This window comes from Panthera tigris, chromosome F3, assembly GCF_018350195.1.
Source record: "Panthera tigris isolate Pti1 chromosome F3, P.tigris_Pti1_mat1.1, whole genome shotgun sequence".
NCBI lineage: Eukaryota > Metazoa > Chordata > Mammalia > Carnivora > Felidae > Panthera > Panthera tigris.
The window spans coordinates 19,378,822-19,395,052 of record NC_056678.1 but is presented as its reverse complement, the minus strand read 5'-3'; the positions used below and the strand labels follow the sequence as shown (position 1 = coordinate 19,395,052).

Below are 16,231 nucleotides of genomic sequence, written 5' to 3'. Positions count from 1 at the left end.
AGCGGTGAAGACACTCGTGTAAGGGACGTGGCAAGCAGTTACTTGGGGGAGAAAGTGACTCTGAGTTCAGAAAGTTCTCATCTTTCCACAGTCTGCAGGGTCTCCTAGAGACCCCTTGAAAAATAAATTTGTAGAAAGTGTGAATATTAATTTGCTCTTGCCTTCACACAAGGAATTTTTGCAGTGTGTAGAGGAGAAAGAGTGATGACTCTGGATGATAGAGCAAAGCAGGAATTCTCAAGCTAGTAAAATCCTTTCTCTGTACGCCACAAAGGTGACTTATAGGGAGTGCTTTGGGAAGATTTAAGAATCATAGCTTTCCTATCCTCTTGTCTCTGATAGTAATAAGCACTGTTATGTTCCTGTAATATAATTGACACAGAGACAGATATGAACCTAAAGCCTTGATATTTCATCCTTCTTTTGTCACTTAAAAGCTGACATTAGAAATATTATTTAACTTCTCCTAAACTCAGTTTCTTGTCTGTAAAATGGGATTGTAAAATGTACCTTACAGGGGCGTCTGGGTGGTTCAGTCGGTTAAGTATCCAACTTTGGCTCAGGTTATGATCTCGCAGTTCCTGAGTTCGAGCCCTGTGTCAGGCTCTGTGCTGACAGCTCAGAGCCTGGAGCCTGCTTCAGATTCTGTGTCTCCCTCTCGGTCCCTCCCTCACTAGTGCTCTGTCTCTCTTTCAAAGAATAAATAAACATTAAAAATTTTTTTTAAAGATGTACCTTACAGGTTAGCTACTAGGATCAAATGAATGAAAAAAAATACTTGTTTGGTACTGAATCCTTGTTTGACCTAGTTCTCAGTAAAACGCATTAAGATCTAATGTTTGGGATTGCACAACTTTATTTTCCTTTCTTTCTTTCTTTCTTTCTTTCTTTCTTTCTTTCTTTCTTTCTTTCTTGCCATTAATGATATTTGAACCCCCCAAATGGACTGAAATATCTGGCATTTCTGTAAAACTTTTAACCCATGAAAAGTCACTTAAAAAAAAAAAAAAGATCTCCCCCTCCACACAGGTGCATCAGAGCTCAAGCAAACAAGCCAAGGAAAGCCCTGTGATGCTGCAGGTTCTGCCTTCTCGAAGCAAACTGCACAGTAGCACTGAACATCTTATCAGGACATGACCTGTGCTGGCCTCTAGGCTATGCACTCGAAATGCATCCTCTCCTCTAATCCTCAGTGTAACTTAAGACTATTGAGTTCCTCAGCACTGCCCCACAGCCCCGCAGTGGAGTCTGTACATATGGCTAAGGCAGACCACAGACAGCTTGCTCTGAGAAGGAAGGCTTGTTATCCCAAGTCTGAACCCTGAAGGATGCTAATTAATGAGCAGTCTGTGTCCCTTGCTATCTTGCTTCCTTTTTCCATCATTCTCCCTCTTGCTCTATTGTAACTTCATATGAAGGCCTTGTGGTCACCCGCCTCCCTCTCTTGGTTGTGTCTTCCACAGCTTGCCACAGTGATCTTCAGAACCTGGGCCATCTATGGTCCTGGGGTCTCTGGAACCCCAGGTTTTTGGTCTTTCCACTGTCTGAGGACCCACAGCACTCAGCAAATAGCATTGTGCTTGCTTTCATGAGTCTATCCCAGGAGAATGAGAGAGCCTGGAAGTTAGGAGCTCCCCCTCATCCATACCCCTCATTGTATCTGCTGAGTTGTGTGGAATGGGGACTCCTTTCCCCTCACTTTCTGTTAGGTGATTCCCTACCCTTGGATGCACATTTACAGTTACATGAGGGAGTTTTAAAAATATCCATGCCTGGGCTCAAACTGAATCCAGGGGAATCAGAATTTCTGGATTTGGGGACTGAGTCTCAGTTTTGCTAAAGCTCCCATGTGACCCTAACCTAGAGGCAGGGCCAAGAGCCAGAGTATTTGTGTTTGTGTCCTGGTGTCTCTCTGTTGCCCCTTTACTCATCTCACTGAGTGTAAGAGGAAGACTGGCCTCCTCCTCTTCTTCTCTGGACCCTGCTGAACTGCAGACAGCCTGCCTGCTCTGCTTCTGGCCAAGACTTGAGATAAACAGTCCATGCTCTGCCCTTGTGGACAAGGCCTGCAGTCCTCCCGTGCCACCTGCATCTGGACAGGTGGGCTTATATCATTGTGGAATCCATTCTTAGGAAACCCACTCCTACCCCAACCTAATACTGGATACTGGGAGATTTTTTTCAATGCCAAATTTGACATTTATGTCTCCATTTGCCTGACAATATCCCATCAGTTAGTTTAGAATTTAGGAAGGGAAGATACTTATTATCTCCTCCAAATCAACAGCATCTTCTTTTTCTTGCCTGGTGCCCAGGCCATATAGATGCTCAATAAATATTTGTTGAATGAATCAATTCCCGGTGTACTTCCAAGAACATCCATTCTCTAAATTTCAGTCTTACTTTCTCTCTGTCTCTTTCTTCTTCCACAAGCTACAGATGGTATAAATGCTGCAGTCCTTGTGAAGACTGAAAAAGCAGTCAGACAGATGTGTTGTTCATAGCTCCCTAGTCAGGCATAACTAAACATTTACATTTATTACCAATTAGAGGGGAAACAGACTGTAGTTTTATGCACTGTATGTGGCTGGATATATTTCTTTCTGGGATCTCACTAAAAACTTCAGAATGTATCATTGGATCTCACTCTCCTTCTAGCTCGAACCTCATTGAAAATGCCATTTAACTAGAGGTCTATCAATGACAGCACATATCGACACATCATTCTTCCAGCCACCCATGGAATGCCGTGGAGGTGGAAAAACAATGTCACAGAAGGGCAGCTGACTCAGTGTGATTGAGTTGAACCCACTCCACCGAGAGTCTGTAGCGTGTTACAGAATTGATGGAGTTATGGTAGCCTTTGTTGAAGGCGATGCATGTAAAATTGTTGATGGTACACAGTATACAACAGTGTGTGTGAGCGCATAGAATTCTGCTGTGTTTACAGCCCTTTTTCTACTTATGGCAAAATAGAATGAGTGAAAACAGTGCCAGCAGTGACTTTGGAGTTATTTCCACAGAGCATCAGACCCAACGCTGAAGAATTCGCTGCTTTTAGCTGAGTTCCACCTAATTTGCTATATATCTGCCATATAAAATACTGACCCAACCTCATCAGAAAATCACAGGAAAGCACTGACCGAGGTATAGAAAACGCAAGTTCTGGTCTCAGCTCCTGGTAACTCAGCTTCTTGACCTGCAAAGTCAGATGACTGCCCCCAGGAACTTTCACTAAGGAAATAATGAGATTTAATTAAAGATTTAAATAAAGATTTCATCACATAGTTATTTATAATAGGGACAGTTTCAAAGCAACCTGAATGCCAACAGGGCAGGGACTACTTAATATATTATGGAAAAAACAGATGCCATTTAAAAATTGTGGTTTTACCATAATGAGGTATCACTCTACACCCACTGTAATGGATGGCTATCACAGAAAAAAAAAATGCTGGTGAGAATGTGGAGATATTGGAACCTTCGTGCATTGATGCTAGTAGAGATGTAAACTGATCAAAAAGCCATAGAAAGCAATTTGGTACTTCCTTAAAAAGTTAAACGTAGAATGACCATATGACTCTGTAGTTCCTCTCCTTGGTGTAGTCCCAAAAGGACCAAAACACAGGTAGTCAAAGAAGTACACGTGCACACTTGTTTACAGCAGCACTACTCACAATAGCCAGAAGGTAGAAGCAGCCCAAATGCCCATTAATGGGTGAAGGGGTAAACCAGTTGTGGCATATACATACGGTAGAGTATTTTTGATCCATAAAGAAGAATGAAGTATTGATGAGCCCTGAAAACATTATGCTAAGGGAAGGAAGCCAGACACAAAAGGTCATGTATTGTATGATGTCCACGTGAAATATCCAGAAGAGGTGAATTAATAAAGACAGAAGATAGATTGGTAGTGTCCAGGCACTGGAGGAAGGGAAGAATGGGGGAAACCTCCTTAATGGGTCTGGGGTTTTATCTAGAAGTGACAAATGTGTTGGACCTAGATAGGGTGGTAGTCACACAGCATGAATGTACTAAAGGCCATTGAATTGTTCACTTTTAGATGGTTAGTTTTATGTTATATGAATTTCATGTCAATAAATTAATTTTTTTAACATTTATTTATTTTTGAGAGACAGAGGCAGAGCATGAGCAGAGGAGGGGGAGAAAGAGAGGGAGACACAGAATCTGAAGCAGGCTCCAGGCTCTGAGCTGTTTGTTAGCAAAGAGCCCGACACAGGGCTCAAAGTCATGAAATGAGAGACCATGACCTGAGTTGAAGTCGGACACTCAACTGACTGAGCCACCCAGGCACCCCAATTAATTGTGGTTTTTGAGGGATAGTTTTATTGACATGGGAAAATTCACATTATGTACATATTGTTAAAAACGAGTTAGAATCTCAGTTTTGTAAGCTTAAAAGTGTATGTGTCCATGTATGCATATGTATATAGAAATGTGTGTGTGTGTGTGTGTATATATATACACACACACACACACACATACATATGTTCACCATACATATGTTCACCGATATATACAAATATTTAAATATATATATAGCATCCTTCCCCCTCAGAAAAGAAATCCCGAACTCTGATAATTGAATTATAGATTATTATTTCATTTCCATACTCTTCTGTATATCCCTTAAAATGTGCAAATGCCAATTTTATAATGTGAGGGAAAAGACAGTATTACTGAGGAAGAACTGGGTTACAAGGCTATATTACTAAAGTCCTCTCCAACTCTACGGCTCTAGAGGTCTAAATGTATTACATTTACTTGATTGCCCATTAGATGTGCAGGAGAAGATAAGCCTTTTGGGTAGGCACCTAGGAAATGGTGATTTAAGGCAGGCAGGCAATACTGGAGCACTGAGACATTCAGTTTACATACGGTTGTGTAGACAGTCTGCGTGCACAACTTCAGTCCTGATCATGTCGTTCCTTAGTGACGCCGCTAGAAGGACATACGTATCTGTTATTCAGCTCCAGAGCCCATTCTCTCTGATGGCTCCTTTAAGAATTATGGTAACATTCATGGCTCTCATGTGGACTGTTTTCATAATATGTGCATCTGAAAATAAAATAAATGTCCCCATCCTGCACAGCTACTCTAGCTGAATTCCTACTAGTAAAAGAAAATTGAGTCGCTTGACTCTTTTCTTTATTTTTTAAAAATAACATACATCATTGATATATTCCAATGGGTGGTATCTTAAAAATGATCATCTCTTGTTCCTCTTGTCACTTGCTGTGGGATCCTGAACTTCTTGCTATCCTCAATTCAACCTCTTTTTCTTCCTATTACTCAGTGTCAGTGTGACTTACCAAGAACACTGAGAGTTAAAAAGAAGAGTTGGAGGTAATGGTCATGCAGTCTGAACATTTTACTCCATCTTCACAGATTTTGTTTGTTTTTGGTTTTTACAATTTTATCATATTTAGTGATTCTCCCCAAATCGTAATTACCTTTGTGGGTTGAGAATCCTCTGTCTTCATCTTACTACCATTGGCTCAGTCGGTATTAAAAGAAACTGGGTTATTAAAATATTTGTGCTAACTGCTAGGAATTTACCCAAGGGATATAGGAGTGCTGATGCATAGGGGCACTTGTACCCCAATGTTTCTAGCAGCACTCTCAACAATAGCCAAATTATGGAAAGAGCCTAACTGTTCATCAACTGACGAATGGATAAAGAAGATGTGGTTTATATATACAGTGGAATACTACTGGCAATGAGAAAGAATGAAATCTGGCCATTTGTAGCAACATGGATGGAACTGGAGGGTATTATGCTAAGTGAAATAAGTCAGGCAGAGAAAGACAGATACCATATGTTTTCACTCATATGTGGATTCTGAGAAACTCAACAGAAGACCAGAGGGGAGGGGATGGGGGGAAAAAAGTTACAGAGAGGGAAGGAGGCCAATCATAGAGACTTTTAAATACTGAGAACAAACTGAGGGTTGATGGGGGGTTGGGGAAGGGGAAAGTGGGTGATGGGCATTGAGGAGGGTACCTGTTTAGATGAGCACTGGGTGTTGTATGGAAACCAATTTGACAATAAATTTCATTAAAAAATATAAATAAAATAAAATAAAATATTTGTGCTAAGATGATACTAGGAGATTTATTTCTGCTGGTAGAAAAGTCCTTCAATGGAAGGAACATGTACTTGGGCCTGTGAGGAGAAGGGTAAAGCCTTTAGTGTTTCCAACAGAGAGAAGATTCATAAAGAAGATGAATTCAGGTGCTGTTTCAGAAGGAGTGTGAGTCAAAATGCATGAAGTAATTCATAACACAATAAGATGCGAAAGGTTGAGAGCATGTTCACAAAATCCTGAAAATACAGATGCTGAAGAGTCATTGACTATTCTCGTATCCACAAAAGAGGAGTTTTGGGGAAGTTTTGTCAACAGAATCTAGGGATGTGACCAAGCTGTGTTTTGAGAGGATGGGAGGTGAATCATTTTGAGCTCTACACTGCTTTTTTTTTTTTTTTTTAATTTTTTATTTTTTTTTTAATTTATTTTTGAGAGAGAGACGGAGTGTGAGCAGAGGGGGAGACAGAATCCCAACCAGGCTCCAGGCTCTGAGCTGTCAGCAGAGAGCCTGACTCAGGGCCTGTACTCGTGAACTGCGAGATCATGACCTGAGCTGAAGTCAGACGCTCAACTGACTGAGCTACCCAGGCATCCCAGCACTGCTTCCATAAAACGAGACAGAACAGAGTTGGATTCCTCAGTCACCAAGAAGCCTGAGATATCGCTCTAGATTCTACCTGGAGAAAATCCTGAAAGGAGAAGGGAGGAGTGGTTAAACACCTGACATGTGTCAGCTTCATGTGTGCCAAACCTAAATGAATAATGAGACTCATTACTTATCATTATAGACTTTTATAGAGCTGTATCTCAAATAACATCCGCATCAGGCAATGGTGTAAGCCTTCTAAATGTCTGAGGGTGTGCGTGCTGTTCTGAAAGTTTTTGGGGGGAAGGTGCTTGTGGATAAAGGAAAGTCTGGGGATTTTAGAAGAGACTACATTCCTACCTAAGTCCTCCTCTGCTTTTTTGGTTGAATGGTAAGCTGTGAGCCCTCAATTGATAACCTGACACACTGATTACTGTTTTCCTAGCTCTTTTTTTGAAAGGACACTAATCCAGCCGCAGGGGAAATGAATAGCACTGGGATTAACCAACAAAAGATATTCCCTCCCCTTACCTTGACCTAGATCTTCAGAGGAGGTCACATTTATCAAGAGGATGCTATGGTATCCTAGCTAGCCAAGCAAGTCATTCGCAGGGCTTGCCTGACCCACTCTGGAGCTCTTTGGTTTCACTTAACATGCACACTGGGCTCACTCCATGGATTCCCTGCCCTAAGACAACACTTCACAGTTGTCTACATTAAATTGTACTGTGTTCTCCACCCTCAAGTCACTCTGGGAAAAAAAAAAAAGTTTTAAGGTCCCTCTGCATCCAGCACGTGGGACCCAATTAGTTGCTCTGTCTGCAGGTTTAGTTGATCAAGAGGAAGATCTGATACTTCAGAGTGGATACGCTTCTCTAGCATCATCACCGTGTGGAGATTTTGTGAGCTGCTGTGCTATAAGAATGGCATATCGTGTGCTTTAAGCAGCATGAAAATCGGTCCCTGTTGTCACTTGTGGCACCGCAGATGTATGCTTCTCCTGTTGCACTACTTAGGGAGCCTTCACTTGATACCTGGGAACTCATTATTAAGGTGAAGAGACAGGAAGCAATGTCAGGCATGACAGCTTTGAATGGACATCATCTCAATGCTAACAAAAACCTCTCACTTCCCAGGATTTCTCTGTGGTAGTAACACCAAGATATATTCCTCCCATGGTGCTGTCTTTACACTTCAAAGAATTAGTTGAGGGCAAAGAACAAGAGAAATATGAGATTTGCTTTTCCCCAAAGTGTCTTGATTTTAGAAAATGAATTGGGCTGCCCCTCACATAGGAACAGCATGCTCTGTTTTTCTAGCAGTCAGGATGGGTTTATGTAGAACCAAACACACATATTCTCCTGATCTCCCTTGTGGCCAATGCTCTAAGACAGCTGGTTGGAATTAGAATCCGAGTTTGTTACCATCAGAAGAAATAGAGCTGCCGTGCCCAGCATTATGCAGAATTAAGATCCACACTGGGAAGTCCGGAGTCGCCCTAGAGAACCAGAAAGACGTTGGGTTCATTTAATGATCCAAAAACAAGGTCAAATGGAGGGAGGGCACTGAGGGATAATGAGACAAACCAAATCAGTCTGTGGAGGTAAGAGGAGCAAGAACAAAAGGGGAGCAAAGAGCTGGGACTCTAGGAGACAGGACCTAGGGAGATCCCAGTGCCTCTACCCCACAGCATCTCCTTGGCCCGGGGCTGTCTTTGATGGGCTGGGTACAATTTAGCTACTGATAACTTTTCTACTTCAGACATGGTGGTGAACGCCAGAAGGGTTAGGGGGTTGATAGAAGTAGTCAGAGTGGGGGCCTGACCACCAGATTTCTGACTCTCAGTCTGTGCCCTTACGCAGGGCTGATGGCCACAAGGAGCTGGGGAAGGAGGCCCGAGCAGAGCTTTTCCTCTGGGAAAAGAGGCCAAGGAAGAAAGCCTGGACACATTGTCTCCACTGTGCAGCAGAAGCTGAGGGCCTGTCCTCTTATCTTCCTCCCCCAGTGCCCGCCTTTCTTCTCTCCTCTGCTCTCTGTCTCTGCCCTCTCCTCCCCACCCCCTACCCTTGTTCTTTCTATTCCTAGCCCCACTTCCCCCAGCTCTAAACTTATCTTTGGATTTTAGTTTTATCATAACCTTGCATCTTTTAACTTCCACATTTTAATCTCTCACCTTGATAGCTCTGAGCTTCCCTTTGTTTTCTCACCGGTTTGCCTGGCCTTATTTTTCAACTCTTAATCATGTGAAATCTTTAGCCTAACGTTTAACTCTTTCCTTTGTCTTACTGCTTTCACTTGTCTCTAACTCATTTTAAAGTTTCTGGTCTTTTATTTTCTAGTCTGTATTTTATCTGTTTTCTAAATGCCCTTTGCTCTCTTTTCTCCCTTTTTTTTTCGTTGTCCTTTTTTGTTTTGGTTTGGTTTTTGTTTTAATTCTCATCTCATGGTTTGCCATGTTCTGTAATGACTCTGTGACATACCAGCCCCGTGGTAAGCACAGTATCAAGAGCCCACATTCCTGAAAGGGAGACAAGAAGGCTGTCCTACTCTTGCCTCTTGCCAGGAGTCTCTCTCTCTCTCTCTCTCTCTCTCTCTCTCTCTCTCTCTCTCTCTCTATATATATATATATATATATATATATATATATATATATATATCTTTCCCATTTCTCTCAATAGATTTCCTAGTTTAGCTGAAGATGACTTTAAAAGAATCTTGCCTTGGGAGACTTATGGGTAGAATCTCCTAAGAACCAAAATCCTACTGTTCAGATAGCATGTTTTACTTGCTGAGTATTAGTTATTTGCAGCTCACACTATCCAGGCATTTTCAGAAAAGTCATGCGTTTTAAAATCTATGTTCTCCAAGGTTTGTGTCATCGGCATGTGAGTAAATCATCTGAATGCTTTGCCCTGGGTGGTTGGGACTCTCGTCTCCCGGGCAGTGCTTCCGGCCCGACTTGGTAAAGAGCCAGGTAGGGCTGAGTGGGGAGAAAGAGGGTGGGATTCTGATACCTTCCTGACATCTCTTTACTCCTCACTGGGCTGTTTGCCCGCATCGGGGGTGATCACAGAGGAGGTGCCTACCTGAATGTGAACACCCCACCCTACCTTGTTTCCCGCATCATGAGAACAAGAAGTCCATAGCAGGGGTGATTCTGAACAAGGTTTCTAAGTGACCGGACAACAGAGGCTCTCCAGAAAATCTTCAACCATGGCTCCTCTTACTTGCCAATATTTCTAGACTTCCCAGCTCTCACCACCTCATGACAGAAGAAGACTGGGGTGTGGGGGAGTCTCATTTTTTCTAAACTCTCTGAGGAAGAAAGGATGACAGTACTCCCCATCAGATGCATGTTACAACCACCTTTTTGTCAACTAAGCCACATGGGCTGGTGAGATACCTCACTTGAGGGCTAGTGCTTTTCCTCAGAATTGGAGAGCTCCAATACATCAAAATAAGGTTTTCTAAAGCCACAGCCAGTAGGTATTGAATGACTGCTATAGACAGGTCTTAGTTTTGGATGCCAAGGAAGTGATATGGTATATAAGTTTTAATCCATATTCAGGGGCCTTATGATTTAGTTGGTGATACAAAGAAATACGCCTAAAATAATTATGTGGCTTACAAGGTGTTCACATCTGTAGACACTTCCCTCCTTCCTCCTACATCTTGCCTGAGACCTACTCATCCATAGGTCAAACTTCCAGGTTACTTTCTTGAGGAAATCTGCCTTTTCTGAGTTAGGTAATTCTCTTATCGATATTCACGAAAGCCTTCTCTGACCTTTATCACTCTGTGATTTCCTACATTTCTGCTTGTTTTGTCACTAGACAGTAAGCTCTTTAAGAGCAGAGACTGATTGGCACACTGTTTTATTATCAGCATAGAGAGATGCTCAACAAGTATTTGCAAATGAATGAATGAATCAACAGGAAAAGGTAGCATATGTTACATGAGGAAAGCATAGAAGAAACAGCATATTTTGAATTTAGAAGGGAATGGAGAAAGTGATTCCCTGAGGTACTTGGTAAAATTGTGTTGCCAGTGCAGTATGAGTGATCTGGCAATTTTTGTGACCCTAGGCATCTGGTTGCATACTTAGTCACTTCTCATCTGGTGTCATGTTAAGTTAGAGAGTCCCTTGATCACTAGGAAGGTGATGTGGGTTGATTAACATTCCTCTGGAAGAGGTAGCACTGTGATTCTAACTGAGTCTAGTTCCAAATCTGTGTGTGTGTGTGTGTGTGTGTGTGTGTGTGTGTGTGTGAGACAGTAACAACTGAGCCAGATGACCTCTTTCAGCCAGCCTCTGTCACTAGTATTTCCTGAAAGCCACTGCATGTAGCAGTCTGTGGTGTGATAGAAAGGACCTAATTACCACAACCCTCCCTCCAGCTTATGTTCTGGGAGGGCTTGGGCATACATAAAAAAAATATGTACAGAAATACCTCTGAGCATAAGTGACACACTCAGAGAAACCTTCACAAACAAGCACAGTGCAAAAAGGACACAGACATGAAAATAACCAGTTGGCAGCTGGCTCAAGCCGAATAAATAAATCACATGGAAGGGGGGGAGAGAAATGCCTGCAGATGTAAGGACCTTGGAAGCCACGTAACTATTTTCTGCATATTTCTTGTATCACCAGCTATATCATAAGGTCCCCAAAGGCAGAGACTAAAACACACACCATGTAGCTTTCTTGGCACTTAATGCTAAGAGCTGTCTACAACAGACATTCTGTACTAATTGGCTGCTGCTGAAGAGAATCCCATTTTGAAAGAGACCACGTGGAAGAAGATACGGTGAGGGTATCTGGCAGGGCCCCTCCTCCTGGGCACAGTTCTAAATGGGAAAAGAGCCTGGTTTGCTGAAGGAGACCAGAGCGGGTGGTTGTGTGGGGATAATGGCAAGTATATTGTGCAAAGTACAAAGGGGTAGTGGGAGTATGTGTGTGGGGTTGGTAGGTGAGGGGATTCCTGCTGACTGGGTAAGGAAAAGTGGGTGGGGACCGTGAACAAGGGACAGCTGCTGATGGACAAGAAGGGAGAAGAAGGTTAATATCATGAATGAGCACCCTCCTGGAGGAGCTGCTTCCCTCAAGTGTCATGGAATCTGTTCCATGGAATCTGTGCATGGAAGGAAGGCTTGGCTAGGGATTTGTGAGCTCGTGTGTCACAACTGAGAGGGGAATCTGGGAGGGTGGTTATGTCATAGGGTTTGTTATGATTCTTCTAGTTTAATAAATTTGTACCGAGGATCTAGTGGGGGCTTGGTAGATAGTGATAATGGAAGTCATCCCAGCCTCCAACCAAGAGGCTCTGTGAGAGTGGGAAGGGCTGTGATAAGAGGTTCAAACCTCATGAAGGGGGCTTTTAGGAAAAGAAGCAACCGGAGGCTTTTGAAGTGTCTGAGATGGGCTCACATGGTGCTTGAGAAAGATGACTTAACATCAGAGCCCAGATGGGAGGTGGGGAGTAGGACTGGAGCTGGGAGGCTGGCCACGCGTTGCCACAGCTTCAGGAAGGAGATGTAGCATCTGGCCTTCAGTGAGGGTAGAGACGAGAAGTGACTGCAGGAATGTGTCCAGTTCTGTTTTGATGTGGTGACACTGAATGATGAGAACAAAGAAGGGAGAAAGGCAGCCACTTAGTTTCCGTCTTTATGAGACTAATCTGCTCAGGGGGGCTTCTCAGAGCTGCTTTGTGGAGGGAGCACAGGTCAGGAGTCTGCTAGACTAGACTAGCTCTAGTCTTGCCTGTTGGACCTTGGGAGAAATTATTTTATGTCAACTTTGCCTTATTTATCTTCAGATTAGGACATTTCAGCCTTAAAAGGCCTATGATTTACAATAGTACTTCGGTGGGAAACGTATGTAATGGGTGACATAAATTAATGGTATGCTAAATTACGCTATTGATGGCAATAATGACTGGGACTCATATGCTGATTTACACTTTACAAAGCATTTTTGCATGCATTATTTAATTTCAACCTTACCACAGCCAGTGAGGTAAATATAATTATTTCATTCATATTTTATAAGTGAAGAAACAGAGATCTGGAGCCTTGTCCTAAGGCCATAAGGATAGTAAGTGGCTGAGCCAAGATCCAACCACCTCCCAAATCACAGCCTACTGTACTCTGTGGGAACTTAGAATTATCATTTATTTATTTAACATTAGCTGTGAATTCTTGCTGCATGAAAACTAGCATTAGATATCATTGTTGTTGCTGTTGTCATCAGGACATTTTTGATTCACTGATTCACCCATCTACTCACTTATCATAGGTTTACGGATCACCTACTATGTGCCAGGCACAGAGCTAAGCACCGGGATACAGAGAAGAATAGAGCACGGTCTCTGCTCAGGAGGACCCAGTCCAAGGAAGGAGTTAGGTTGCCAGGGTAAATCAAAAAATATTCACAATATAGCATGCTAGGTCCTTATCTGTGGAGCACGTGTAGAGGGTGTGTGTGGAGGTCTGTTTCATAGAGGCACCACCTCCTTCCGCTCACAGACCAAATCTCTAGCAAGTGGCTCAAGAGGCCTTCCTTGGTCAAGCCTCCTCTGACTTCAGGTCACCATACTATGCTTTTCTCAGAATCGTGCCACACCTGCTACCACCATTTGGTCTGTGGTATCTTAACAGTTTATTTTCTGTTCCTTTATTCCTTGTTTCCTCTGTGTTTCCCTTCCATCTTCTGTAGAAGGCTCTGTGGTATACACGATCGTTTTTGCAGGTAAGTACTATAGGTAACATTTGCTATTCATTCATAGCACCAGGGCTGAACATGGTAGGCAATCAATAAACATTTGTTTGATTGATGAAGATTCCCCGTTAGAGAATGCACAGGGCAGAAAGGTGCCAAAATGAATCCCCTAAAAGGGCAGGAGAACGAGGTCTAGTGCGGTTGCAGCGCTGTCCAGGAGCATTTTAATGTGACGACTGGAGTCCACAAGCCCATCGGGGACCCCCTTCAGTCCATGTGTCAGGGGCTTAAACAACTACATTCTGAGCATGCAGCCTCACCAGGATAGGGAGGGAAGAGACTTTGGCCCTTTAAAGTCAATTTTGTGAAATAGATCTCGATCCAGCAGGGACGATGTTAAGAAGCAATTAAAAAAAATGATTGTCATTATTTTTACCTGCATCCTGTTTCTGGCTGTGCCGCTATCTTGTGAAGGGGTCTTGGCACATATGCGGTTTTTGAGTGCCAGTTTTCCCATCTGTAAAATAATCCCTGTCCTTGATCCTCAGCTCACAGAGGTGTTTGGAAGCCCAGGGAGGTAATGTCTGTGCTGTGCTCGCAGGATCCTGGACAAAAGGCATTGTATAAATAAAGGCGATCACTCCTATTATAGCGTACACAGTGGTTCAGAAGTGTGTTTAATGCCTTGTCCCCTTTCCTTCTGTTTCCTTGCCCTAATGTCTCCCCTATGCTTGTACCCAGGAGCACAACTGTTCTGATCTAGCTGCAGTCAGATTAATTGAACAGGAGCCTTTGAAATCCCACCTAGTTTACTCAGCCTGCTTATCTTTCAAGGCTTTTGCAAGTTCTTCTCTTTATTGAGAAAGGGAAAAAGGAAAAAGACATCACTTGGAATGACAACTGCTTGGTTCCTTTATCAGGTCAGCTTTTTTCCTGAAAGGTCCCCCTGCCCCTCAAGTGATCTCATCCCAAACTCCCCCCCACCCTGTGATGGCTGGATGCAGGAATCTCTGGTTGGGTTGCCTTGGCAACAACTTCTGTTTGTTGCAGGTTCCAGTTAGTGTTGGGTCCTCATCATTGTTTTTCCCTCTGCCTCATGATACAAGAGAGGCAATCAACTCTGTGAATTAGGTAAAACAAAGGAAACAGTCCAAAGAGTGATAGGAGGGAAAGGGAAGAGCAGGCAGAGAAAACCCCTAGAGGGGTCACTGTTGGGTCTTTAGAACCTACCAGGTAGTTATACATTGAATGAAGACAAAAACAAAAAGCCAGGAAGCAATTTATCTAGAGTGATTTGAAGGCAGGTATGTGGAGATTTTGATGTGATAGTCTAATTCCAATGAGAATCATAAGAACAGGGGACTTCCTAAGCAGAGCTGAATCTCTTCCAGGTAGACTGAAGAACCACACTTGATACATGTTCTCGCCCTCAATGAACTTAGACTTTGGGAATCCACTGACATTTACTGAGGGCCTGCTCAGAGCTGGGCTCTATGGCTAACAGTACAATTTGGTGAAAACCTTCCCTAGTGTCCATGTAGCACACATGTCCTTCAAGCACAAACACTATTCAAGTGGTTTTGCTGAATGTCAGCTTGTTATTTGTTTCTGTTTTTATAGCATTTCTTCATTTGGAAGACGTGGCATATGTCTACAAGAAAAGACAAGTTCAAGACCCATGAGTTTGAGAGAGGAGAGCATTCTGACCCACCTTAACTGCTATTCTTCGAAAACCTGCACACGTAAGTAAGCAGCTATTTATTCTTTATGTTGATGCCAAGTACAACTCTTACATCACAGTAAGAGCAAGGTGGATTGAATAGGAATGAATTAGTTTTTTTTTTAATTTTTTTTTTTTAACATTTATTTATTTTTGAGACAGAGAGAGACAGAGCATGAACAGGGGAGGGGCAGAGAGAGAGGGAGACACAGAATCCAAAACAGGCTCCAGGCTCTGAGCTGTCAGCCCAGAGCCCGATGCAGGGCTCGAACTCACGGACCGCAAGATCATGACCTGAGCCGAAGTCGGACGCCCAACCGACTGAGCCCCCCAGGCGCCCCAGGAATGAATTAGTTTGAATGCCAACTACAGGTGTAAACAATGTATACACTTCTCATCTTTTTATTCGTTCGCTCACCAAAGACTAGTTATTCGCCAGGCACAGTCACAGGCACTGGAAGTACAGGAGTGAGGAAAGCAGTAGGACATCTCTGCCTTCAGAGACGCCGTGCCCTCTCTCGTCCCCACATCAATGCTGGTGCTCGCCAAGTGCTCCTGCATTAGCAGAAAGATTAAATGGAGGATCTAGAGTGGCCACACCTGAAATTTACCACAACATTACACAACTTCAGGGTTGAAGGGGCCTTCAGAGACCTTTATCTCCAACCTCCCACTTAAAACCCGAATTCCTGGTTCAAGCATTCCTTGGAGGTGGGAGCCACCCTCCCGCCGTTCTCTCATCTGTTCCTTCTTGTCTAGCAGCACCTCTGCTGCCCGAACTTTCCCCAGATCTGTCCACCACGTCTCACCTGTCACAACCAGTGGTCTCCTCGCAGGTGCCCCTGCTTCCATTCTTCTCCTCCTCCTTAATTCCTTCTCCACACAACTGGCAGAGTGGTCTTTCAGAAACAGAATTCAAATCGTGTCTTCTCTGCTTAAAACCCTCCAAAGGTCCTCTTTGCACTTAGTTTAAAATCCCAACTCTACCCCGTTCCATAAATCACTGACATGCTTAGACCTGCACAGGCTCTCTGACCTTACTCCCCTGACCTCCTGGCATAACATATACCTCTATCTAAGGAAAAGTGCTTTGACTG

General features: G+C 43.3%; 1 protein-coding gene across 1 annotated transcript in view; it reads left to right on the top strand.

Annotated features, from left to right (window-relative positions):
• LOC102959460 overlaps window positions 1-16,231 on the top strand; it is a 495,184-nt gene that overhangs the window by 397,718 nt on the left and 81,235 nt on the right. The window contains exons 11-12 of the mRNA XM_042976372.1: window positions 12,992-13,108; window positions 15,035-15,160. Of these exons, the coding sequence (XP_042832306.1) occupies window positions 12,992-13,108; window positions 15,035-15,160 (243 nt within the window). The remainder of the gene's footprint in view (window positions 1-12,991; window positions 13,109-15,034; window positions 15,161-16,231) is intronic.